The sequence below is a fragment of the Squalius cephalus genome (genome assembly GCF_949319135.1).
Source record: "Squalius cephalus genome assembly, chromosome: 19".
Lineage (NCBI taxonomy): Eukaryota > Metazoa > Chordata > Actinopteri > Cypriniformes > Leuciscidae > Squalius > Squalius cephalus.
Window position 1 is genome coordinate 30,099,877 of NC_137140.1, and position 27,682 is coordinate 30,127,558.

Below are 27,682 nucleotides of genomic sequence, written 5' to 3' on the forward strand. Positions count from 1 at the left end.
GCCAGGATTGACTAAAGGTTTTACACAATCAGGAATTGCCCCAAAAACAATGGCATATTCTTTTGGGGGGACTGGAAAAGAGAATTCTTGCATAAAGTGTTCATAAGAGAGCAAGACACCCCTTTCATCTAAAAGTTGACTCACTAAAAGTATATTTTTATCAAACCAATTGTTTAAAAAAAGAGATTTATTTTTATATTTAATATTTTGGTTGTTCCAAATAAAATAATTATGCGGAGAAAATGTATAATTATTATATATCAGGGACCAGCATATTAAAGTCTGTTTATGAAAACTAGAAAGAGTTCAATTTGTTTTAGAAACGTCATAGTTGCAGCGTAACAAAAAATGTAAACCTCCAACTGAACTGAAAATATAATTTGGGATAATATTCCAAAAAGATGTAGGATTGTTCAAGAAAGATTTTATCCACTTAACCTTGAAAGAATTATTAAGAGTGGAAAAGTCCACTAAGTCAAAACCACCCATTGTCCGATCAGCTATCATAACACTCTTTGATTGCTTCTCTCATCTACAACCCCAAATCAGAAAAAGTTGGGACACTGTACAAATTGTGAGTAAAAAAGGAATGGAATAATTTACAAATCTCATAAACTTATATTTTATTCACAATAGAATATAGATAACATATCAAATGTTGAAAGTGAGACATTTTGAAATGTCATGCCAAATATTGGCTCATTTTGGATTTCATGAGAGCTACACATTCCAAAAAAGTTGGGACAGGTAGCAATAAGAGGCCGGAAAAGTTAAATGTACATATAAGGAACAGCTGGAGGACCAATTTGAAACTTATTAGGTCAACTGGCAACATGATTGGGTATAAAAAGAGCCTCTCAGAGTGGCAGTGTCTCTCAGAAGTCAAGATGGGCAGAGGATCACCAATTCCCCCAATGCTGCGGCGAAAAATAGTGGAGCAATATCAGAAAGGAGTTTCTCAGAGAAAAATTGCAAAGAGTTTGAAGTTATCATCATCTACAGTGCATAATATCATTCAAAGATTCAGAGAATCTGGAACAATCTCTGTGCGTAAGGGTCAAGGCCGGAAAACCATACTGGATGCCCGTGATCTTCGGGCCCTTAGACAGCACTGCATCACATACAGGAATGCTACTGTAATGGAAATCACAACATGGGCTCAGGAATACTTCCAGAAAACATTGTCGTTGAACACAATCCACTGTGCCATTCGCCATTGCCAGCTAAAACTCTATAGGTCAAAAAAGAAGCCATATCTAAACAGGATCTAGAAGCGCAGGCGTTTTCTCTGGGCCAAGGCTCATTAAAAATGGACTGTGGCAAAGTGGAAAACTGTTCTGTGGTCAGACGAATCAAAATTTGAAGATCTTTTTGGAAAACTGGGACGCCATGTCATCCAGACTAAAGAGGACAAGGACAACCCAAGTTGTTATCAGCGCTCAGTTCAGAAGCCTGCATCTCTGATGGTTCATCATTGCATTCTGTTTTTATTCACAATTTGTACAGTGTCCCAACTTTTTCTGATTTGGGGTTGTACTACGTGATATCACATTTTGACGTGACTGTCATTGGAAAGATCCACGTGGTGTCATGAATAATTAAGAGAAAGTGTCTTCTCATTGGATAAGAAAACTCAGTCTCATGAATAATTATGAGACACTGATGAGTCATCAAAGTACTAGAGTGCTCTGCCACCTCACAGCCTGTGACGTGGACACAATGAAGATTTAAAACCCAGAAGATGAAATTTAAACCATTTCCCCCCTACTATTACATCTAACAGATGCTAACATTGTTACATAACATTATAATTCTATTGAAGATATTTTTCACATCCTCATGGATACAATGAATAGGGGAAATTATTTTCAGAAACAAGGCTGCAGAAAAAGCACATGATCACTATTGTGCTCAATAGGCATTTTTTTCTTTCTCTTTACAGAAGAGAGCACCACACACATGACCACCATCAGATCAAGCCATCCCTCAGGTATTTTCTTATACTTTCTGTAATGTTATGTTTTTCATTAGATGTGGTTGGCTTTTTCACATCCTCATGGAGACAATGAATAGGAAAAATGGACAATCACTGTTGCTCTCAGAGTTACGTGATCAGAGGATATGGTGCGCTGTTGTTGTTTTTACTTTCACTTTCTCCGCTATCACCTCTCAGGGCGGTGTGATTGGCTGATAATGCTGTCTGCCATCATTATGGCGTTGACACCTGAATGGACGTCCCTCTGATAAAAGGCAGACGTCAACAGGAAATGGGGGGGAGAGGAAAGGGAGTTGAGTCTTTCGGTCCTGTCACACTTTGTTGTTGGCGTGTCTTTTTTTTTTTAATAGTTGGTTTGCTCCTTGTGTGTATGAATTGTCCTTTGATCTAATTAGCTAAAAAAATTGTTATTTAAGAATTCAATTATTTATATTATTTATTTAATTATTTAATTATTTAACCTGACATGCATGTTTACTTCTGTTCCAAATATTCTATATGTTGCTTAAAAATAAAATATATTTTGTGTAATGGAAACATTTAAAAATAACACGCTTTAGAGCTGTAATCGCAATACAGTGATACCATGAAACCGTGATATTTTTGGGGAAGGTTAGCATACCGTCAGGATCTCATACCAGCCCATGTAGATTATGTAGGGCGTGTTGAATGCCGAATACTTTTTTGTTGTGTTTGATAGTTTATTGGGAATGGGATGTGGGCTTTGTTTTATTACTGTTTTTAATGTAGCCCCACTCAGGTTCCTACTCAGGTTGTTTCCCTCTTGATTGAGTGTAACTATGTTGTAACTATGTGCTTTATTGTGAATAAATGGATCTCTCCCTTTTCTCTATTGAAACTACCTTTGCTCTTGTTCTTTTTGATTCAAACAGGTAACTTTACTTATAATAATCCAACAGGTAGTGATCCATACAAAGAATACACACACACCATAGTGTTAACAAGACCGGATAAAGAGTGCAGGATAAGGTGACCTATAGATATACACAAACTCAAACAAGATGGTTAAACTAACACAGCTGACACGGATGAACAAATAATGACCTCGCGCCATAACACAACTAAGACAGAGGGATGTATTGGAGGGGTTCTGGAGGATAAAGAGGATATGGCGAAAGGCTGGTAATGGTAGGACGACTGGATAAATGTATGGTGATGGTGATGGTGGGACGACGAGACCCAAGTGGCAAAGATGGAAATAGTCCACTGGTACAGACCCAGAGCTTCCCAGTGCCGACAGGCCATGGCGGAGTCGAGGGAGGAGCCAAGGTGGTGTAGTGGCTGACAAAAGCTGAGGGACTACTGCAGGAGATGAGGCCGATGGATCCACAGGCGCAGACGGAGAACCGCAGGAGCCGAGGGACATCGCTGATGAAGGAGACCCAGGGGACGTCTCTGCAATGAGTATCGCAGGTGGAGCCAGAGAATCCTAGGACAGGGGCGACGCTGGTGACTGAGGAGAGAGCCGACCCAGAATGGAGGAAGGAGCCCGCTGCAGGCATAGGGGAGAAGGGACAGAGCGCAGCGGAAGGCCCAGATGTCCGTGGTGTAGGCAGAGCGAAGACAGACCAAGGGGGAGCCAGTGGGACGATGGAATCCGGTGGAGTCACTTGGACGAGGGTTCCTGGAGGAGCCGATGGTGGGAGGAGCCAGGGAGATGGTTTGGTTTACAACTCTATTGAAGAACTTTTTCAACATCCTCATGGAGACAATTAATAGGAAAAGTGGACAATCGCTGTTGTGCTTAAATGGTAACTCTCGCCAAAATGCAACCTAGGGTCTTTTTGTTAATCTGCCCAAGGCAAACTTTCGTTTAAAAGCATAATTAGAATGTAAACCGTATTTTCGTTTTCGGTCAAATTGCCTTTTGAATGGGAGTGCTTGGGGCACTTCTATGATAGCATCAAAAATCGCTATTTTTAAAACATTAAGAAGGCTCGACACAACATGAAACTTTTCTCGAAGTATCACCAGGGGCTCTACACATGAACTCGAGCATTGAGAACATTGTTTGTGTACACAGAGTTTACTAAAAAGAAAGATTTTGAACAACTCACTGTAGCTGTGTCCGCCTGCATTTTGTAAGTCAAAAACATTCGATCTCCGAATGCAATGTAACAGGGAGCAGAGTAAAGATGGAAAGCTCCTAAAGCTTAGTTCTAAGGATGCACCGATATGACAATTTTGGCAGATACCGATAACAATAATTCTTTACATTTGAAAGCCGATAACCGATGTATTGACCGATAAATCTAAATTCAAATTTTTATATACTTTGATAGCCTGTATAGTATACATAAACAAAAGGCTCACCATTAAAAGCCATGTCCTCAACACTTCAACATATAGCATACAATACAGTAGCCTAGTTTGAACCAGTGTAAGATTCCTTAACTTTTAAAACACGATGACGTCGGGCGCTTTTTCCGCTCGGAGTTGCTTTTTTTTCAACTGCAAAAACGCGAGGCGCAGCAGGCGCATAAACAGCGCGCGGAACGCTCACTGCCATAGGAAACCAATTGAAAAAAGGTGCCTCTCACAGCAAAAAACGCGTCAGGTGTGATCGGGGCCCCTTTAATAGGTATTGTTTTTTCTTTCCCTTTACAGAGGAGAGCACCACACACGTGACCACCACCAGATCAAGCCTTCCCTCAGGTATTTGATACAATTAATAAAATAAAAAAAGTCACACTTTAGGTGGGGTCCGATTCTCACTGATATCCAACTATTAACAATTAAATATGACTTTTGCCTACGTATTGCATTGGAATGGGGTAGGGTTAAGGGATGTAGAGTCATGCAGAATAAGGCATTAATATGCACTTATAAACAGCCAATATCCTAGTAATATGCATGCTAATAAGCAACTAGTTAATAGTAAGAATTGGACCCTAAAGTTTTGTAACACTTCCAGTAGTATAGGCTACTGAGAATTTTACATCAAGAGAAAAAAAATTGATCTTTTTAAGGAAGTAAATAAAGGAGACTAAATAGTTACACACATCAAGCACCAAAGCATAATAACAGATTTGTAAAGCTTACAAAGACAAAATAAACCCAGCGTGTGTGTGTTTTCATATGATTGCGGACGTGAGGGCAAATTGTTTTTCAGTCCAGCATGTTGATGCAAAGTTTGAATCAGTCTCACCGATAAGGCCTAAAGTCCATGAGCAGCTTCGTGAAGACCATGTCTGTTTTAAATCTTCAAAGGTGAGACATCCAATCCAAAAAACACCAAGCTCCACAATGAGACAGATACAAACTCCACCAACATATTTCGGTCCCAAAATCTAGTCCACTCAAAAATCCCAGGGTTTGATACGAACGTGCAAACAATCGCCGCCCCTTGACGGTCTGTTCGCTCCCCATTTTTTTATTTTTTTTTATTGCGGACAGAACAAGTAACAAACATAGCATAGCATACAATATTACAAAACAAAGAGTGACATTAATTGGCAGCAGGGGATCCAAAAATAATATCAACATATTTTAAACACGTTAATGACTTTTTGTTTATTAACAATTTCAGTGAAGACATGAAACAATCAAATTCTAATTTAAACATCTTAAATATTGGGGATGAATTAAAATATTTGTGTTTATGAATATAACATTTTGCCAACAGTATAAATAAATGAACAATGTATTCAAGACCTTTGTTGACTTTGTTTTCATAATAAACAATAATACACTCACCTAAAGGATTATTAGGAACACCATACTAATACTGTGTTTGACCCCCTTTCGCCTTCAGAACTGCCTTAATTCTACGTGGCATTGATTCAACAAGGTGCTGAAAGCATTCTTTAGAAATGTTGGCCCATATTGATAGGATAGCATCTTGCAGTTGATGGAGATTTGTGGTGAAAATCCCAGTAACTGAGCAGATTGTGAAATACTCAGACCGGCCCTTCTGGCACCAACAACCATGCCACACTCAAAATTGCTTAAATCACCTTTCTTTCCCATTCTGACATTTAGTTTGGAGTTCAGGAGATTGTCTTGACCAGGACCACACCCCTAAATGCATTGAAGCAACTGCCATGTGATTGGTTGATTAGATAATTGCATTAATGAGAAATTGAACAGGTGTTCCTAATAATCCTTTAGGTGAGTGTATATTTTAATGTAAAATAGTATTTAATCTTTGCTAAATGAAAGATAAATTCTGCCAATTCCTTCCAGAAATTTTGGATAATTTTGCATTCGAAAAACAAATGCATCAACACCTCTTTCCCACTTTTACAAAAAGAACATGGTCAATATCAGAGTATCTTGCAATTAATGATTTAACAGGGTACATCGTATGCAACATTTTAAAATGTATTTCTTTGGTTTTATTATTAATGCAATATTTAAAGGGGATTAACCAAGCATTCTTCCAATTAATATTATCAATATGTTCGCTACGCATATACTACAATCTATAGGATGACGTGTCTTTGCGCTATGCGAGGTCACCTTCTGAATCTCGCGAGAGTTCGTTACAGAGTTAAAGACCTATAGTGCTGGTAAGTCCCGCCCATCCGTAAAACCCCACTGGACCTCTAGATTGAAAAATCGTCAATGCAAGTGAATGTGAGAAAATAATTATTTTCTGGTCCCGTTTGAATTGTGCCATGAATGTGAACATATGTTGTCTGTGAATTTTTTATATAATTTTTCGTGAGAAGAATGCTACAATTTAGCGGGTAGAAGTTTGATACGGTTAGACTTTGTGTGAGAGCACTTTGTGGACTACAACTCTTCGCTGCTTTCGACGCGTTTCTGAAAAAAGAATAGCCCATTTGGTTTGAATGGTGACATTTGGGTACAAAACACACAGGCATCTCGATCTGTCTCCATAGATTATCGCAGCATTAGTGTCACCGGGTGACGAATAGGAACTACGATGAACGGAGCGAGTTCCCTTGGGGAAACAGTTCCGGTGTAACACTAGGCCGGTTCCGGCGGCCTGTCATGGTCGCCCATATTGATGAGCAACAGCTGCGGTGGATAATCAAGTGGCTATTTGAGCGCGTGTTGGGAACAAGTGAGTGTGCGTGGCGGTTTGGAGAGAGAGAGAAGCGGCAGGTTGAAGGGAGGAGTGCGCAGGCAAGCAGAGCGGTTGTGATCAAAGTCGAGGTTACGAGAAGACGAGAGGCAAAGGCGGCAGGACGGCAGCGGAAGTAAAGACGGTTGGCGCGGCGAGGGAAATGAGAGGGGTCTGAATTGCAGATTGTTGATCGAACTCGGTGTCTCCCTTTTGAAAGTATCCTCATAGTGGATCGGCCGGCCCCGACGAGCTGAAGTGAAGGTACACTTTTCACTGTTAAGTGGTGTGTCATTGCAGTGTCTGACGATTGAAGTGAGCACGTTGAATATTTAAAGTGGTTTGATACATGCACGAGTGTTTGAGCGTTTGATGTTACCAGCACTTTGAAAACTTAGTCGGAGACCATCTAGTCTGGTGGAGTACCAAGCATTAATGTGAACATAGAGGACCTGAGATCCGCCACCGCATGCTGCTATCGCTGTCCTGTGGTAAGAAGACTCAGTTGTTAACTGCTGGATTCTGTACTCACCACTGCTGTTCTGTGAACATAGAGAAACTGCTATCCGCCATTGCATGCTGCCATCGCTGTCCTGTGGTAAGAAGACTCGGTTGTTAACTGCTGGATTCTGTACTCACCACTGCTGTTCTGTGAACATAGAGAAACTGCTATCCGCCGCTGCATGCTGCCATCGCTGTCCTGTGGTAAGAAGACTCAGTTGTTAACTGCTGGATTCTGTACTCACCACTGCTGTTCTGTGAACATAGAGAAACTGCTATCCGCCGCTGTGTGCTACCATCACCGTCCTGTGGTAAGAAGACTCAGTTGTTAACTGCCGGATTCTGTACTCACCACTGCTGTTCTGTGAACATAGAGAAACTGCTATCTGCCATCGCATGCTGCTATCGCTGTCCTGTGATAAGAAGACTCAGTTGTTAACTGCTGGATTCTGTACTCACCACTGCTGTTCTGTGAACATAGAGAAACTGTTATCCGCCATCGCATGCTGCTATCGCTGTCCTGTGGTAAGAAGACTCAGTTGTTAACTGCCGGATTCTGTACTCACCACTGCTGTTCTGTGAACATAGAGAAACTGCTATCCGCCATTGCATGCTGCCATCGCTGTCCTGTGGTAAGAAGACTCAGTTGTTGACTGCTGGATTCTGTACTCACCACTGTTGTTCTGTGAACATAGAGAACCTGTTATCTGTCATCGCATGCTGCCATCGCTGTCCTGTGAAAAGAGAAAGCCCGCTGTCTGTTGCCACCCACCTGTAGTCCTTTGTATCCTGCTTGTCACCTACTGCTGACTACTGCATTTGATGCATCGCCTTCTGCCTATCATATACTGCTCGTTGCTCCCCACCAAAAAGGTCCTGGTCCTCCGTCCAATCCCCGTCGTCCTGTGAAAGAGAGGTGACACTAGGTAATCTGATGCTGTCCTGTGAGAAGAGAAAACCCACGGTCTGTCGATCCTTACCTGTAGCCTCCTGTGTCCTACTCATTACTTACATTGGGCTGCTGTCTGCCATCTGAAGGTCCTGGCCTTTGGACCAATCTGTCCCTCGTCCCTTTTTCCCCTCCCCCCCTTCTATTGTGGTCCTGTGGGCAGAGTTTCTCAGTCCCTGCTGTTGCTTAACCGAAGGCATCCGTCCCTTGTCCTTTCCCCTTCCCCCTGTACCAATCCGTGCAAGGAGGTGATCAACTGGCGGCTGACCTGAGCCTTCCTCCATTGAAGCCCCGTTCCGATGAGTGGCCCTTATGAAGAGTTCTGGGGCCGTGACATACCTTTAAAGTGTTTTTATATTCAATAAAAATAATCAAATTTTTACATCACGTCGTTGTCTGGCTTTTGGTGTGTCTTGGTGTAGCTCCTCCGGAGTGGTGGTTGTTCTCGGCCCTAGTGGTGACATAATTTTGGCGTAGTCGGCAGGGTTCCACTCGGAGTTGAGCAGCCAAGGACCCATTTATGGCAGACGAAGAATTGCCGGCCATCCGGCTTCCGATTACACCCGTGTTTATGGGTGCCCCGTGGGCCCAAAAGTATGGCGGGCCCGGATCAGAGTTAAATCTTGCTGAATGGAGAACACAAGTGGAGTATCTGGCGGGACTACAGGGGTTGAGTGAAACCCAGAAGGCCCAGTTCGTTCTGAATTCCTTGGAAGGTGAGGCGAAACGAGAAGTTCAAGCTGCCTCTGAGGAAGTTCGATCAACTGCACGAACCATCTTTGAATTCTTGACTGGGCAATACGGCGACTCCACCCCAGTGGCGGTGCTACGAGCACAATTCTTCAACTGCAAGCAGGGGCCTAGACAAACTCTACGGGCATTTGCCCTGTGTTTACGAGAACAGTACACCAGGTTAAAGGGGCGAAGAGATCATGGTCTGGGAGAGGGAGAGACTCTATTGCGAGACCATTTCCTGTTGGGGTTATGAGAGGGCCCTATCCGGCAGAGCTTGCGACGACAGCTTCGTCAAGATTTGGCTTTGACTTTCGAAGATCTCCGCCGAGAGGCCTTGGGTCTGGAGCGGGACCACGCTGAGGTAGTGGATTCCCCTGTGTGTATGGCCGCTAGTGGAGCCAGTGTCCCTGTACCCCCTGGGTCGTCAGACTGGAAACAAGTCTTGCGGGCTGAGTTCATGAAGGACGTCCGTGAAGAGATGGCAGAGTTGTCTAAAACCCTTTTGGAGGAATTTCGCCGTAGACGGCCAGAGCATCCGGTCTTGCCTCGAGAACGGTCATATTCGGATGGAGAAAGGGACTTAAGACGACGGCCAGATCGGTCCACCGGCCAGGGGCGCCCCATCTGTAATAACTGTGGAGAGCCTGGACATTATAGTCGTCAGTGCGGCCCTTGCCGTAACTCGCAAGGGGGTTTTTAGGACGACCGGCCACTGTGGGTCAAGTGGTCGGGACCCCCTGGATTGACCCTTCTTTAAATTCAATCCCCAGAGGTAGTTTGGTGGGACACTGCCCTCTTGTGGAGATCAAGGTGAATGGTGTGAAAGTTCGGTGCCTGGTGGATACTGGATCGCAGGTCACTTTGCTCGCTGAGAGCTTGTCCAAAGAACTGTTCAGTGATCCTTGTGTGCCGGAAGCTGAAGCCCCCTGGCTCACCTTGCGGGGAGCAAATGGCCTGGATATCCCGTACATCGGATATAGAGTGACCGATTTTGAGATCCACGGAACTGTGGTGCCTCAGAAGGGGATGGTAGTCGTTCGAGACTCTTGCTTGGGGGCACATCGAGCCCTTCTGGGGATGAACGTGATCATGGAGTGTTGGGAAGAACTGTTCCGTGTGGGGCCACCCCGTACCATTCCTTTGGCCGAGAAGCGGGAGTGGGAGCGCATTGTCACTGATTGCCGGCAAGTACAGGCGGCGAATTTTCAAGGGGATCGGGAAGATACCGGCCGGGTAGCCTGTCGATACGCCCTCTCTGTTCCGGCCCGAAGCGAGGCAGTTGTCTGGGTCCATCTCCCTGCTCGGACGTATGGTCCAGAAGATTGGGTTTTGGTGGAGCCCCACTGGGAGTGTCAGAGCTTGGAGGTGCCATGGGGATTGGCCATGGCCTGTCGGGGCCGAGTTTCAGTACGGGTGAGGAATGTGAGTTCGTACCCCGTTTACCTGTACCGTCATCAACGGTTGGCACGAATTACTTTGGTGGGTCCCCATCAAGTGAGGGAGGAGCAAGAGGTTCACTTCTGTCAAGTGAGTGCAACAGTGGTCGAAGTGGCCCTGACATCGGGTGAGCTATGCTGCCCTACTAAGGCAAAAGACCTTAACTCACCAGAGTGTGAAACTGAGAAAAATGACTTTAAAGTTATCTTAATGTCCTGGCAATTGAGTTATAGGTATAATATTGTAATTTTCACATGTTGTAGTGTATACCTTTATTAACCCATCTACAAAAAAATGTTGAACTCAAATTTGACCTTTGACCCTTTTTCGGAAGTTACTGTATTCTTCCTTAGCATTGCCCACAAAATGACAATCGGTCATACCAAGGCAAAAGACCTTAACTTCTATTTTATAGCCAATGTTATGCTTAAAATGTAAGCAATATTAAAATTGGACTCACTATGATAAAAATGGCTTTACATGTATCAACAAGAAGTTAAAGTAGTGAGAATAGTTGGAAAAGTATGAATGGTTTTAATTAACATGAATTTCATAAATCAAAGTTGATTAACATCACTAAAGTATAAAAGATGTGGAACATTTAAAGTTTTTTTTTTGAAAAACTGACTCTAAAACTGAAGTGTGTGTGTGTGTGTGTGTGTGTGTGTGTGTGTGCGTGCGTGCGTGCGTGCGTGCGTGCGTGCGTGCGTGCGTGCGTGCGTGCGTGCGTGTGTGTGTGTGTGTCGAACAGTGGGATCGCGTCCGCGCCTCTCTCTCTCTCTCTTTCTCACGCACGCACGCACGCACGCACGCACGCGCGCGCACACACACACACACACACACACACACACACACACACACACACACACACACACACACACACACACACACACACACACACACTTCAGTTTTAAAGCCGGTAGCAAGTTTTAAAAACTCGTGGTGGATGTAATGGATTTGCCTTCTCGTCGGTTGTTTGACATGGATTTTAACCAAGGTTCAACAAAAGGTAGGCTCTAAATTATTCCTGTTGCTGGTGTATAATGGGTGTGTCGTTGCGGCTCCAACCAACCAACTCGCGTAGTTTTCAGTCAGTGGACTGTCATTGGCAGGCGAGAGCTAGCTATGAAGCATATTTTATTTCAGTTGTACATGTAGCTTTGTATTACGGGCTGTGAATTAAGATATCATACAAGCCTGCTCTATTCAGCGCTTGTTACTGGATAAATTGTTGATTATGGCTCGAAAAGTGTTTGTGTCTAGTTTGTGAAGTAGTATCGCTAGCTTAAGGCTACCGCTAGCTATTATTGGATGTTAAAGATTCAAAGCCATCTCCACCATCATTTTCCCCCGAGAGTATGCCATTCTTCAAACCTAACAAAAGCAATCACTGTGAAAAATGTACGTGTGTGTCTGAGGTGATTTAATTGCTACATCATAACCCCGTAACTCCAGCGCGGCAATACTTTGATGGTCGGTTAGAACAAGGCAGAGTGCCGTAACGTCACGGCAGTGCACCCGTAACTTCATTCGAGTGTTCAGGAGCAGCGAGAAACGAAGGCATAAAGCCGTAACTGACGTTACGGGCTTCTACCATAGTTTCCCCTTGGCTTTTTGAAGTTACGGCAAAAACATAATCTTATTCCACCCAAAAAACAATCGAATTGAAACTTGATGTTTGTCTACATGATAAAACTTATGTTTATTGTCCTAAAAATTACAATAACTCATTTTCGCCAAAAATTGAAGTTACGACCTTTTGCCTTAGTGCGGCAGTATGGTCTGAATCCTCCAAAAATGGAATGCCGGCACACCTTCGGGGGGAGTCGTTGCAAGGGGAAGGGTTGGAAAAAGAGCAGACGTACCAACTTCAGAAGTTCTTGGCTAAATGGCAGAACATCTTTTCAACGCATGAGGAGGACTATGGATGTACAGATGCGGTGAAGCATGTGATACCCACCGGAGATGCAGCACCTAGTCGAGAGCGGTACCGTCCAGTTCCACCTACCTTATATTCTGAGATCCGTACCTTGTTGAGGGGGATGTTGGAACAGGGGGTAATCCGGGAGAGTAGCAGTCCATGGGCAGTGTTTCAGCCCTTTGGGTGCCCCGGAATTCTCCATTTTGACCAAGGACCGAACTTTGAGTCCCGGGTGATCCGAGAGCTGTGTCAACTTTATGGGTGCAAGAAGACCCATACTACTTCATACCATCCCCAGGGGAACGGGGGGTGTGAACGCTTTAATCAGACTGAGTTTGCTGGGGATCTTGGATTCAGACCGACAGGCCCAGTGGATGGATAGCCTACCAGCCTTAGTACAGGCTTACAACAACAGCGTCCATAGCACAATGGGCTATGCTCCTACCTACCTGATGTTCGGCCGACATGTGCGCTTGCCTGCAGATCTGCTTCTAGGGACGGCTGTGCCCGGGGATTCGACTACCACTACCGAGTGGGTGCACAGACACCATCGACAGTTACATGCTGCCTATCAGACAGTCTCGGATCATCTCGACACGGCTGCTAAGAAGAACAAACGGTTGTATGACCGGACAGCCAGAGAGGCTCCCTTGTTGCCGGGGGAGCGGTTGCTGGTACGAGACAAGCGACGCCAAGGGAAGGGCAAGCTCAGTGACAGGTGGGAGGCTGTACCGTATGTGGTAGAACGACGACAGGGTTCTGATCAGCCGGTGTATGCTATTCGGCCCGAGGGAAGATCAGGGCCTGAGAGGGTGTTACATCGAAATTTACTTCGCCCATGTCCTAACTATCCTAGGCAGCAGACTGAGGTTTCATCAGCCCCAATGGTTCAAGGATTGCCTTGGGTGGGCTGGGCTGTGCTACCCAGGGTTCCAGAAGTCGAGCCAAGGGAACTAGATCCCGCCGCGCCACCTAGACGCTCGCAGCGAGAGACCCAAGGATTGCCTCCGACAAGGTATGGAGAATGGGTGTCTGGCTCCCGTTCAAGGGACTAGAACGGAATGGTGAGGGGGGATGTCACCGGGTGACGAATAGGAACTACGATGAACGGAGCGAGTTCCCTTGGGGAAACAGTTCCGGTGTAACACCAGGCCGGTTCCGGCGGCCTGTCATGGCCGCCCATATTGATGAGCAACAGCTGCGGTGGATAATCAAGTGGCTATTTGAGCATGTGTTGGGAACAAGTGAGTGTGCGTGGCGGTTTGGAGAGAGAGAGAAGCGGCAGGTTGAAGGTAGGAGTGCGCAGGCAAGCAGAGCGGTTGTGATCAAAGTCGAGGTTACGAGAAGACGAGAGGCAGAGGCGGCAGGACGGCAGCGGAAGTAAAGACGGTTGGCGCGGCGAGGGAAATGAGAGGGGTCTGAATTGCAGATTGTTGATCGAACTCGTTGTCTCCCTTTTGAAAGTATCCTCATAGTGGATCTGCCGGCCCCGACGAGCTGAAGTGAAGGTACACTTTTCACTGTTAAGTGGTGTGTCATTGCAGTGTCTGACGATTGAAGTGAGCACGTTGAATATTTAAAGTGGTTTGATACATGCACGAGTGTTTGAGCGTTTGATGTTACCAGCACTTTGAAAACTTAGTCGGAGACCATCTAGTCTGGTGGAATACCAAGCATTAATGTGAACATAGAGGACCTGAGATCCGCCACCGCATGCTGCTATCGCTGTCCTGTGGTAAGAAGACTCAGTTGTTAACTGCTGGATTCTGTACTCACCACTGCTGTTCTGTGAACATAGATAAACTGCTATCCGCCACTGCATGCTGCCATCGCCGTCCTGTGGTAAGAAGACTCAGTTGTTAACTGCTGGATTCTGTACTCACCACTGCTGTCCTGTGAACATAGAGAAACTGCTATCCGCCACTGCATGCTGCCATCGCTGTCCTGTGGTAAGAAGACTCAGTTGTTAACTGCTGGATTCTGTACTCACCACTGCTGTTCTGTGAACATAGAGAAACTGCTATCCGCCATCGCATGCTGCTATCGCTGTCCTGTGGTAAGAAGACTCAGTTGTTAACTGCTGGATTCTGTACTCACCACTGCTGTTCTGTGAACATAGAGAAACTGCTATCCGCCATCGCATGCTGCTATCGCTGTCCTGTGGTAAGTAGACTCAGTTGTTAACTGCCGGATTCTGTATTCACCACTGCTGTTCTGTGAACATAGAGAAACTGCTATCCGCCATCGCATGCTGCTATCGCTGTCCTGTGGTAAGAAGACTCAGTTGTTAACTGCCGGATTCTGTACTCACCACTGCTGTTCTGTGAACATAGAGAAACTGCTATCTGCCATCGCATGCTGCTATCGCTGTCCTGTGGTAAGAAGACTCAGTTGTTAACTGCTGGATTCTGTACTCTCCACTGCTGTTCTGTGAACATAGAGAAACTGTTATCCGCCATCGCATGCTGCTATCGCTGTCCTGTGGTAAGAAGACTCAGTTGTTAACTGCCGGATTCTGTACTCACCACTGCTGTTCTGTGAACATAGAGAAACTGCTATCCGCCATTGCATGCTGCCATCGCTGTCCTGTGAAAAGAGAAAGCTCACTGTCTGTTGCCACCCACCTGTAGTCCTTTGTATCCTGCTCGTCACCTACTGCTGACTACTGCATTTGATCGGACGGTTATCGCCTTCTGCCTATCATATACTGCTCGTTGCTCCCCACCAAAAAGGTCCTGGTCCTCCGTCCAATCCCCATCGTCCTGTGAAAGAGAGGTGACACTCAGTAATCTGATGCTGTCCTGTGAGATGAGAAAACCCACCGTCTGTCGATCCTTACCTGTAGCCTCCTGTGTCCTACTCATTACTTACGTTGGCCTGCTGTCTGCCATCTGAAGGTCCTGGCCTTTGGACCAATCTGTCCCTCGTCCCTTTTTCCCCTCCCCCCCCTTCTATTATGGTCCTGTGGGCAGAGTTTCTCAGTCCCTGCTGTTGCTTAACCGAAGGCATCCGTCCCTTGTCCTTTCCCCTTCCCCCTGTACCAATCCGTGCAAGGAGGTGATCAACTGGCGGCTGACCTGAGCCTTCCTCCATTGAAGCCCCGTTCCGATGAGTGGCCCTTATGAAGAGTTCTGGGGCCGTGACATTCCTTTAAAGTGTTTTTATATTCAATAAAAAGAATCAAGTTTTTACATTACGTCGTTGTCTGGCTTTTGGTGTGTCTTGGTGTAGCTCCTCCGGAGTGGTGGTTGTTCTCGGCCCTAGTGGTGACATTAGCACCGTGATTTGACAAGTGGAGGGAAAATGTGTTATGGGGTGACGTCACAAAGGCGACATGTAGTCTTTCTCGTTATGTCTTTTCCACAACTGCTAACCAAAGAATCGTACAATATACTGTCAAACTCGTAACATGAAAAATGATATAAAAAATTCACAGACAACATATGTTCACATTCATGGCACAATTCAAACGGGACCAGAAAATAATTATTTTCTCACATTCACTTGCATTGACGATTTTTCAATCTAGAGGTCCACTTGGGGTTTTACGGATGGGCGGGACTTACCAGCTCTATACATGTAAAACAACATCCCATGAAGACATTATGACTACCAATACATAGGTCAATCACAATATAAATAATCTACCCCTTATGAGGCTTTGCTACAATGTTACCAAAAAAAAAAATCAAAAAAAAAAAAAAATATTGCAAAGATGATGCAAAGTGAACTGACATCAGTGATGGTATTTGATAACTCATAAATTGTCACAGGTCTGTTTTATCCATTTGGAGGTTGAGCTTTTTTATAGCATTGATTACTATATTTAATAAAGGAATATGTTATCATCAAATATGTTTTTTATATATGCCCCCGTTATTGTCATAAATCCTGTGGTTCTCCTCTGTATGTCAGGCCGCTGTTCTGAGCTCAACTGCACTGAGGATGAACGCTGTGAAAAGAAACATGGTGTTTATGGCTGTTTCTGCAAGGAGAACCATCACAGATCTCAGCGTGGATCCTTTGGTTGGACTCATTCAGCATTTCAAATATATGTTCATCATTGATTGCATTTTTGTTTTTTATCACTGTTGATATTCTCTTGAATATTTTTCTCTCTCAGATTTCTCTGAAACCTGTGAAAGCAGCTCTGGCTCCATTTCTCTGTCTCGCTGTCAGCTTTTTGAGGCTGGTTTTCCTTCTGACATCTTACACCTCAATGACCCCAACTGCAGAGGAACAGTCCGGAATGGCAGAGTGGAGTTCTATTTTGACAACAATGACCACATCTGTGGTACAAGTCTTGTGGTAGGAATCATTACATACATGCTCAAATGATTAAAAGAACAACAAATCATTTTTACAAGTCTTTTTATAAGTCTTTAAAAAGACCCTTAATGTACAAATGTTCCTACATGTGCCTACAGGCCAATGGCACCCACTTCATCTATGAGAACTTTATTGTGGGAGAGCCAGACACAGTTGGACATCACATCAGCAGGAAGAGAATTCTGAAGCTTAATTTCAGCTGTGTGTACTTACAAAACCAAACACTCTCCGTGGACATCAACCCTCTGGAGAGGTGGGATGCACTAAATTCAGCCAACTTACTGACTAACTATTTAAACTATTCTTATCTGTAGGTGACATCTTGTGTAAAATTATTTCAACAGCATTGTGCACAGGATCCTTCCTGCTGGTCAAGGGACATATCGGGTCAGGATGATTCCCTATCAGGATGCTGAATTCACACGTCCCTTCACTGGTAGTGTGAACGTGGAGCTGGACAGCCGTATTTTCATGGAAGTTCATGTTGATGGAGTTGACAGCCGTCAGTTTGCCTCAGTGATTGACACATGTTGGGGTACACCTGTGAATGATCCTCATTACTCTCTCCGCTGGGACCTCATCGTTGACAAGCAAGTTCTTTTTTTAATTTTTAATTTTTTTTTTTTTTTGTCTTCCTTAGCACTTATGATTTGTATTTAAAAAAACAACAACAGTCAAGCGTAGCGTTAGTTCTGGCAGGTCACGTTAGTCAAGCTCGCATCAGCTGACGCTCAGCTGATCCACATCTACCTCTATAGGAATACGATGCCTATCACCGTATTCATATATAAGCTCCTTCAGTATTATCAGCAGCTATCGCGTTTCTCAGGAGCTAATTGCCCTCCTCCATCCCCAGCTCCTCCTCTCGCCCAGTCAGGATTTGCCATTCTGATTCCCCTTGAATCAGAATAAATTATCGAATTATGTTGTACTTTAAAATCTTGAATTAAATATATTTGCAAACTTTCATTTTGGTTCTGTTCTGTTTACCCCAAGGGGGGTTATTGCTGCTCTCCCTGCTCTTATCCATGCTAGGCTGCATGGATGCTCAGGGAGTTCTCGCCCAGAACGGAACCATACCGCCAATCCAAACTGTATGCTAATTGCCAATCATATTTGATGGTAGTGGTCCTGACAGAAATGCTGTTCATTACTTTTAAGGACGTTTTCAGACCTGTAGATCGTTGCTTTGTCCAAAAACAGAGACTTGTGAAAGCAAGCCGAACCAAGAAGAAACTGCAACATTGTAACAAGGCAACATTTCAAAACATACCAAAAAGTCACATGCAAGTGAAACTGTCCTCTAATTGTTCAAATTACACAAATGTATCCCAGTGGGAATCAAGGGATTTTTTTGCATTGCACCTGTTTCAGTAAGGAGCAATTTGACAGCATTTTAAGATGAAGAGGCACTCTTTGCTTTTTAGCTGTAATGTGCTGAATCACAAAATCAGACACTTCTGCTTTTTACATAATGCATTTCCCATGATGAATTATGATACAACTTAGTTTGTTGGTTGCTTAGGTCGGATTGGTTTCTCACCACAAGTGAACCACTCCAGAGTTCAGTTACAAGCGGGCTGTGTTTCAGGCAATCTCAGACTGTGTTTTTTTTTTTTTTTTTTTTTTTACGGATCCGAGCAAAGTTGCTGTGTTCTTATATGCCTAAATGAACCAAACTAAGGGATAAAACTCACCCAGTTCTGAACAAACGCTCTAAACGACCCTCATGTCATCGCAAATCTACATATATTTAAACTGTACAACACTTGAACCTAACAAACTTACAGTAGTAAATCATTTTTGCTTGTTTACTATTTTTGCACAGTCAGTAATATCTATTATACTGTCCCAAAATGCTCAGGTGTCCCAATCCAGAGGACAATACAGTGGACTTGCTGCAGAATGGTGTTTCCACATCCAGTCGTTTCTCCTTTGAGATGTTTATGTTCACTGCAAACACCACAAAAGTTTACCTGCACTGCGCTATTCACCTTTGCCTTCTGAAAGACAATCACTGCTCAGTGGTGAGTTTATGAATTCATGAGTATTTTCAGATTTTACTTATGGACATGGATATAGTTGTTGGTATGAGTAAATTTATCAAGTTTCATTAAAGTGTTAGTTCACCCAAAAATGAAAATTCTGTCAGTAATCACTCACCCTCATGTTGTTCCAACCGCGTAAGACCTTCGTTCATCTTCGGAGCACAAATTAAGATATTTTTGATGAAATCTGAGTGCTGGATCACTTCTCCGTAGGCTGCTAGGTGACCGAAACTTGCTGGCCCAGAAAAGTTATTAAAGAGATCGTTAATATAGTCCAAGTGACTACAGTGGCTTAATCTTAAGTATATCAAGCGACGAGAATACTTTTTGTGCGCAAAAACAAACAAAAATAACGACTTTATTCCACTATTCATTTCCTTCTCTCTGGGCCTCTAGTTGGTTCACGTAGTGTTTTTGCGTAGCGCGTCTGTGTTACACGTCACCACGTAGGCTCACAATTGGCCAAAGCTGGTCATGTGTGTGATGCGTGTTGACATGCAACACAGACGTGCAGCGCAAAAACACTACGAGGCCCAGAGAGAAGGAAATGAATAGTGGAATAAAGTCGTTATTTTTGTTTGTTTTTGCGCACAAAAAGTATTCTCGTCGCTTGATATACTTAAAGCCACTGTAGTCACTTGGACTATATTAACAATCTCTTTAATAACTTTTCTGGGCCAGCAAGTTTCGGTCACCTAGCAGCCTATGGAGGAGTGATCCAGCACTCAGATTTCATCAAAAATATCTTAATTTGTGTTCTGAAGATGAACGAAGGTCTTACGCGGTTGGAACAACATGAGGGTGAGTAATTACTGACAGAATTTTCATTTTTGGGTGAACTAACCCTTTAAGTAAAAAGGAAAATACACTGAAACACAGATATATTCGAGCTGCTGTCAATGGAGAAAAATGCTGTTTGCTTCCAATTGTATACAGCAGTAACAACATCTACCAGTAGAGGGCCTTACAGGGCCATGCTAACCAGCAAAACCTTGACCCCTTGGTTGACACAACTTGGTTTTCTTTTCATCTGTATTTTAGAACTGTGACTCTGAACACCACCATAGAGGGGGCAGATCTGTGGACTTCCATGACAGTGCTTCCATATCTATGGGTCCATTGATGTGGTCTGACAGTAACAAAGGTAACTTATAAAACAAGAAAAAAAAAATATTGTTCATATTTGAATATCAAATGAGCAAGAGTGTTGTAGTTCTGCACTGGTCTGGAACACAGTGGATGCAGAGGAATGATACAAACAGTAAAACATATTTCAGTGCTGTTAACTGAAACATCAGCACTCTTGAACCACTGTTTGCTCAATCAACTGACTGCTGTGCATTCCCTGTTCACAGATACACAGGTGCCACGTCAAGTGCAAGTATCCAAGGCTCCATGGCTGTGTGGTTCTCTGACTATACCCCTTATTTCTCTGATGAGTATCCTGATATTCTTCTAGAATATTTCCACTAAGAATCACCATTTTGAACATATCTAGTCTAAATCTCTTTCTTCAACCAAAATCAACATTAAAATAGTTTATATTTATATAGTACACTGATTGACTCATAGAATGGTAATTTTATAAATTGAACAGGCTAATTAATATTGTGAAGATAAAGCATTTTGTTACGTTATGAGTCATTTAGTTATTTTCTTCTATTTATTATGTCTTCCCTAGCAGATGTAATATAATAATGAGATAATAAACTGATTATTCATGCACTTTGCTTTTTGGTTTCGGTTACATATTTGTCATTTGCTTTGTGTGTGTGATTTTTTGTACAATTCACCCTTCCCCGGGACTTTGAATGACAGGTGATAATGCCAAATCCGCCATTTTGTCCAACAAACAGGAGAGTTAGTAGATTAACATTGGTGGACTTGAATTAAAAAAATGGTGTATTGACATATTTCTGCAGTTGAAACAAAATACCTTCTGATGTTCATTCATGTTTATTTTGTGTTTTAACTAGTAGGAAGAGATTATCGGTTCATGTACCGTTTGAATTTAGGCACTACAGCTATCTGTCAAAATTTTAAAGCTGTTTCATACCAAAAGTAATCTGCTCTGTCTTGTCCGTCGGCACGCTATCTGTGACAACAGAGCAACTGTAACTTAGGGGGGCGGGTCTTTGTGTACGGTAAATTGTTTATTATACTGTGGTAATTTTATCTGTAAGAATCACCCATTAGCCCAATGACGCAATCCAATGACACAGGCAAAGGGGGTCTGCGTGGGTTGCCGTGATTTTTCTAAGACATGTTCCTGTATCAACATATTTTGTTGAACTCGGAACCACATTTCTGTCTGAAGATTTTGTCCTAACCACATCCCTACCCTAAAACCTAACCCTACCCATAAGTTATCCCAAAAATCAGAGGGAAATGATAGGTGAATAACACTGATGTAGAAGCACCTAGCCCTGGTTGTAAGCCTAAACATGACATAAACTGTAAACGTGTCCCTCAAATCTGATGGAATGTTGTTCCAGGAAAGAATTTGATCCAGGAACATGATGTACTTAGTGAAATCACGTTCACCAGACCATACCATTGTAGGTCTTTTGCTTCTTTAAAGTTCACTAAATCTATTAGAATTTAGCTTCAATTTGATTCATGCTTAATCTGACTCTAATGTAAAACTTTAAAGAACTTTTTAAATTTAGCCTTAGATCATTATTAACTTGGTTCTGTTTTACTTTGGACATTTGATTATTCTAGTATTCTCTTACTCTTCAATAATTCATTCATTAGGGACCACAGAGTCTCACGCCGCTCGGTCGGGATCTCGCGGTCACAAACTCGCCAGTTCTGATCTTAGTCAGAAGATGCAGGATTAACAGAAACTGTAGTTTTCTAAGTCACGTACAAATAACTTGCTAAGACAGTGATAGACCAAAATCAAGAGGTCTCGGATGATATACCACATGCTCCATTAATTTGTGAGCCTCCAGTTTGACCTCACCATGACACAGATTTACGGTAACACCAGATCCTCTTGATCTACTGTCATAACAATTTCAGAAGAATACAGGAACAGTCAGATATTAAAAAAAAAATAAAAAAAAATGTTGAGGTAAAAATATATACTGCAAATTACGTAATTAAACAAGAAGCCAATTCACAATTGATCAAAGATGAATCTAAGAGTGAGAGCAGAGACGTACCTGACAGCAGAGAGACACACAGCAGTGTGCAACTGTTCTGGGTGCAGGACTCAGGAGACTCGCACAACACTGTGAAGAGTTTTTCTGGTTACACAATCTAAAATTACTCTTTTGCCAGTTTCTCTTAAATACCCAGACCAGAAAAAAGAAGCTGTAAATATTTAGTATCCACATATTTTTGGAATCTTGTTGGCTCTATTCATGTGTCCCAAAGGCTTGCACCTTGTTTCGGGGGTAAGAATTCGGAACAATGGTTTTTAGAGATGTTGGGGATATTTTATGTATAAATATTAGGCACCTAATTTAAGTGTGACCAAACTGCTTGCAATGCAGCAAAATACACGTTTAGTGTTTAGGTCATCTTTGGTTTTGTATTCAGTTCTGTGCAAATCAGGGCAGCTTTGTCATAATTCATGCCACTGAGTGCAAGAATGTAAAATATCCAACAAGACCAAGAACTATACAGAATACAAACATTACAGTGCCAACATCACTGTTGGTTACATTTTGGAACATTCTATCATTACACGTCATTGTCAGATTTTTAAACTTCAAACAGACATCACAACAAAGAGCCTGTTTCACATTTTATGTCAAACAGTGCAGTTATCAGAGAACTATTAGCATGTACAGAATGAATATCAAATTTCTTACAGTATGTGTTGCAAATATAACTTTATTTTTCCATTCAAAACTTCCTGGTCACCTGGGTCCTTTGAGGTGTAAGATGTCAGTAGGAAACACCAGCCTCAACTGTCTGACAATGAGACAGCAAGATGCTTTCTCAGGTTTCACGAAATATGAGCTAGAAAGGATCACCATCAGAAATCCTAAAGATTAAAATCAAAGCAGAGTAAAAATTGTAGTAGCTACTGAAAAAGTGGCACCATTCTCACCAGTTCAACTCGTTGCAAAAGTCCATTATGGTAACACTAAACTAATGTTTCATTTGGATTAGTTAAAATGAACAATCAACAAGTGCATTTTTATTAACATTAATAAAGTTTTTAAATGCTGCAAAAATGTCAGTATATTCAGTATCAAATCAGTTTATTAGAATGTTATTTCTGTTCAGTTATTTCTGAAGGATCATGTGACACTGAAGACTAATATTTATCTAAAAATTCAGCTTTACTATTGCAGGAATAAATTACATTTTAAAATGCATTAAAACAGAAAATGGCTATATTCACAATATTGCTGTTTTAAGGTATTTTTGATCAAAAGAATGAAAATCACAAATCTTAGCTACTGATCTTATGTGTCCGTGTCTGCGTTTATGAAACTATGTGTATGTAACTGTAACTGGTTTCTTGTCAAAGAAAAATCTCATTGTCTTATCTCAAAATCTTATTAGTGATAAATGGAGCAGAACAGTGACTGGAACTGTAAGCCCGCACTCGATCGGCCCAAAGTAGGCATCCGACCAGCGGGTAAGGTCTCTGCGTGTTACTGAGTGTTACAAAAGGCCCCGAGCCTCCAGTTGCATTTCATTATATAGCTTTTCACATGGAAATATTTGCTAACAATGGTCATTAGCATTCAGTGTTTGCACCCTTTGTAACCCTCCCACCGTCCTGTGTGTGCATGTTATCTCTAAACTCTCAAAAACCTTATTACCTTTTGTTTTACTTATTTGGAAATGAGACATTTGTACCTGTCATTTCAAATAATACTAAACATGTATAATACTCGATGATAATTATTCACATTAAAACATATAGATTCTTGTGTGAGTTTTGGTGATCTCAGCATTAGGGAGAAGGAGTGGAGGATGAGGAGAAGAAATGTAGATTAGGATGATTCGGAGGTGAGACTTTCATCTTGATAGTGCACAAGGGTCAGTTCAAATGTTAATTTTCTTTCAGAAAGTAGCTCTCTCTTCCAGTTCTTCCAGTTTTTCCAGTCTTACAGAACCAAACGTAAACCCTTACCTTACCAGTTTTTTATTTTATTTCCTACACAGCCATGGCCAAATGTATTGGCAGTGACATTCTGTAAATTTAGTGTTTCACAAGTTTGCTTCAGTTGTTGTGGTGTTGATTCACAATGTTTATATTTTATTGTGCAGAGTGATCAGATATCTTTTAAATAATTGAAAAAATTAAATGCATCACAAAAAACAAATTTCACAGTTATTTGGCCCTGACACAAAATAAACAGCCACTATAATTTCACTAATCATATCATCAGGATGTGGGAAAGTGTGAACAAGTACTAGTCAGGTCAAATCACTCTATCATTCTGACTGGATTATAGGAGCAGACTGATTGCAAAATAGGGCTTCTAATCATTGTGTTAGCAATGGTTACCTCCAAAGAAAGACATGCAGCCATCTTTCCTTTGCATCAAAATGGCCTCACATTCAAGGAAATTGCTGCAAAGAATACTGCATCTGAAAGAACCATTTAGTGGATTATCAAGACCTTAAAGGAGAGAGGTTCAACTGCAGTGAAGAAGGCTTCAGGATGTCCCAGAGTTCCCAGCAAGCACCAGGACCATCTCCTTCTGTGCAGACCAGTGCAGAGCTCGCTTGAAGACTTGTAGAAATCGACCTGGTGTCAATAATGGCAGCAAAGAAGCCACCTCTCTCCAAGAAAAAACATCAAGGACAGAGTGAAACTCTTCAGTCTTCCGACTGTTTTGGACATCCGGAAAATGCATTGAAAAAGTGAACGTTACCATGAGTCCTGTGTTGTGCCAACTGTGCAGAATCCTGAGATTATCCATGTGTGGTGTTCATCCAAGGCAGTGGGCTTTCTCACAATTCTACTCCAAAAGAAGAGCAATTTCTATCAAAGACCCAGGTGCAATTTGGTGAAGATCCATGCATTTTCCAGAATGATGGAACCATATCACAAGACAAGAGTGATGATAAAGTGGCTCTGAGATCATTGTATTGAAAGTTTGCATCTGTGGCCAGGCTAGAGAACCTGTGGTCAATCTTCAAAAGCAAGAATGGATAGGCATCAGTCAGGATTGGGCCAAGAAGCTGATATCCAGCATGACAGAGTGAATTGAAAACGTTATGAAGAAGGGTCAACACTAAAATATTGACTCTTTTCATGTTTGAGCCAATAAATCCCTTTAAAACATAATAAATGCTTATCATCGTTTTCCAGTATACCTTGGAAACGTGAAAAGAATAATGTGGCGAGCACGACGAGGTCGAGGGCCGTGGGAGGACGGCGCGAGGCTGGTGGCGTGATTGATAATGAGCGACACGTGCGCGACGCACTGGTCTCGCATCTCTCGGAGGAGCGACGATAGTGAAGAGCGAGAGAGGAACAGGCCTGTGTTTTAGTTGATGTTTTGTTTCTGTTTTGTATGGCCAGCAGTCGTCCGTGAGGGGCTGCTGGCTTTTACTTTCATTTTGTATTTGGTTTATTTTTATCATTAAAATATGTTGAATGTTCGCCGGTTCCCGCCTCCTTCTTCCCATCACATCTGAACCTCGTTACAAATAATCTACAAATACTGAGGGGGGTGGGGAACCCACTGTAAAAGTAGACCATGTGAACATCAGATGACATTGCTATACTGAAAGTAGAAGTTCAGTAGGGATTAAACCAGCATAACGAGATGATCTCTATCTCTCTCTCTTTATTTTATTTTTTTTTATCTCTCTTCTATCCAGGGCCGGCACAGAGAGATTACCTTCTTTTTTTTTTTCTTTTTTTTTTTTTTTTTAATTTGGAATTATTGCACTTATATCCACAAGTTATGACCTCATTAGTTATTCTAAATCTAAATGAACTTTCCTTCATTCTAGTATAACCACTCCACCAGGCTTTCCGTGTCCCGTGTGAAACTGCCTTTATGTCAAAGTGGTACTACCGGACCAATTTAGAAGTGGTCCACCAGAAATTCTCCTGGTTCTCCCGATGGCCACTCCTGGCCTGTGTGTGTGTATGTATCAGTCAAGTGAAATTCAAACCTCCTAATTTGAGCTAAATCGTGGTTTAATATTCTATATTATATACGTGGTATGCTTGTGCATGTTTTTAATTTTAATAAAATTTTAACAATAAACAATATCTCCAGTCTTTCTCAAGATCGTCTTAAGTGTGAAGTGTGAGTGGCACGACCTTGTTTTGCAGAGAGTGACAGTTGAGCCTGTGCCAGTACTGCTTCATCCAGATCCAGATCCAGAACTTGCTCGACCAGTCACAATCAATTATGACAGCCAGCTACACTTCCCATCATTATGTGGAAAGTTGCTTTGCAACATTTTTGACCAGGTGTTCGTTTGCAATCAGAGACATACTACATACTATTGGGTTCCTTTCTCCATTTTGCAAATACAGTACTAGCCCTTGTGCAACACTTTTCAGTTTTTTTGTTTTTTTGTTTTGCACTAGGTACACAAAATATTTCCACTCAGGACCTTAAGGACAAAAATGTCCCCATTGAAACCCATTAAAACTAAAATTTTTAATCCCGAGGCCATTTAAGGCTTCAAAATTTAGATTACTATTTTTAGTCACTCTATTGTGAGTATGTTGGTAATGTCAGATTGTGGGTTGTATGTGTGTATTAAAAAAAAGTGTGTACATGTTAGTGTGTGCTTGTAATATTTGAGAGAGAAAAACTCTATTGCAAATCCCAAATCCAACCACTGTTTGCACCAGTGGAGCTTTGCTGGCATTTAATAGGGGAAATTTGGTACTGCGCCCAAACAAAATCACATTGAAAGGTTTTTTTTTTTTTTTTTTTTTGAGATAACCTCAAATTTGGAACACAATTTGTTTAACATGTTTCATAAAATACATATTTTATATAATGTTCATAAATCATTTTCATGAACTTAACTATAACTCTTTTTTTTTTCCCCTTTTTAAACTTTTTTTTTTTACTTCAGCAATAATATGCCAAGGGTCTTCTTTAAAATGAGACCAAAAGTCTGTGCTCCCAAGCTTCAAATTTTATGACAGTTTTTTGACACAGACATTTTTGTCCACTATTACAGACCTATGTGTATTTTTTTTTTTTTAATTGACGCACAAGTGTCAAAATTAAGCTTTCTATTTTTCTATTTAACATTCTTAATGCAAAGATGGTAGCACATCAATAGTAAGTTTTTTTGTTTATGCTTATATTCAATTCTTAATTAGGATTCATTTGAACATTCAAGATATACTGTAATATACAGTCTTTCTAAAGTAAAGGTATATTACATAAATACAAGGAAGTAAACACATTAAATGTCAGACACACCACACACTACATACCATGCATTAAACAAATGGAAAAGCTGGTTTAAGGTCATTGTTGAGAAAATACTTGTGGTTCCCGTCACAGTCCTCCCACATTTATCAATATATATATATGACTGAGGCGTGCAGTTTTCAGCATCATTGTCTTCTGGTTGAACTGGCGAAGAGAGAATCACCCTGATTTACTCTGAAGCAGCATTTCATCATCAGGTGAAATTACTTCTTCATTCATCACATCTACTCACTCTTTCAAATGCTTTTGTTATACATATCAATTGTTTTGTGATATTAGCTCATTATGTCTACCCATGAACATTTTAATAACTT

At 42.0% G+C, this 27,682-nt stretch overlaps 1 protein-coding gene and 1 long non-coding RNA gene across 2 annotated transcripts in view; both read left to right on the forward strand.

The window, feature by feature from the left end:
- LOC307146687 (uromodulin-like) overlaps positions 1–17,712 on the forward strand; it is a gene marked incomplete at its 3' end in the record, with an annotated part of 32,605 nt that extends 14,893 nt beyond the window's left edge. Inside the window, exons 6-12 of the mRNA XM_079850897.1 lie at positions 1,943–1,990; positions 4,625–4,672; positions 16,508–16,618; positions 16,716–16,900; positions 17,020–17,174; positions 17,266–17,515; positions 17,680–17,712. Of these exons, the coding sequence (XP_079707023.1) occupies positions 1,943–1,990; positions 4,625–4,672; positions 16,508–16,618; positions 16,716–16,900; positions 17,020–17,174; positions 17,266–17,515; positions 17,680–17,712 (830 nt within the window). The remainder of the gene's footprint in view (positions 1–1,942; positions 1,991–4,624; positions 4,673–16,507; positions 16,619–16,715; positions 16,901–17,019; positions 17,175–17,265; positions 17,516–17,679) is intronic.
- A 1,079-nt stretch (positions 17,713–18,791) lies between these two features.
- On the forward strand, positions 18,792–20,482 carry LOC307147223. The gene is made up of 3 exons (XR_013819239.1): positions 18,792–18,948; positions 20,011–20,113; positions 20,325–20,482. It is a non-coding gene; the product is annotated as an uncharacterized lncRNA (long non-coding RNA).
- Positions 20,483–27,682: the final 7,200 nt, after the last annotated feature.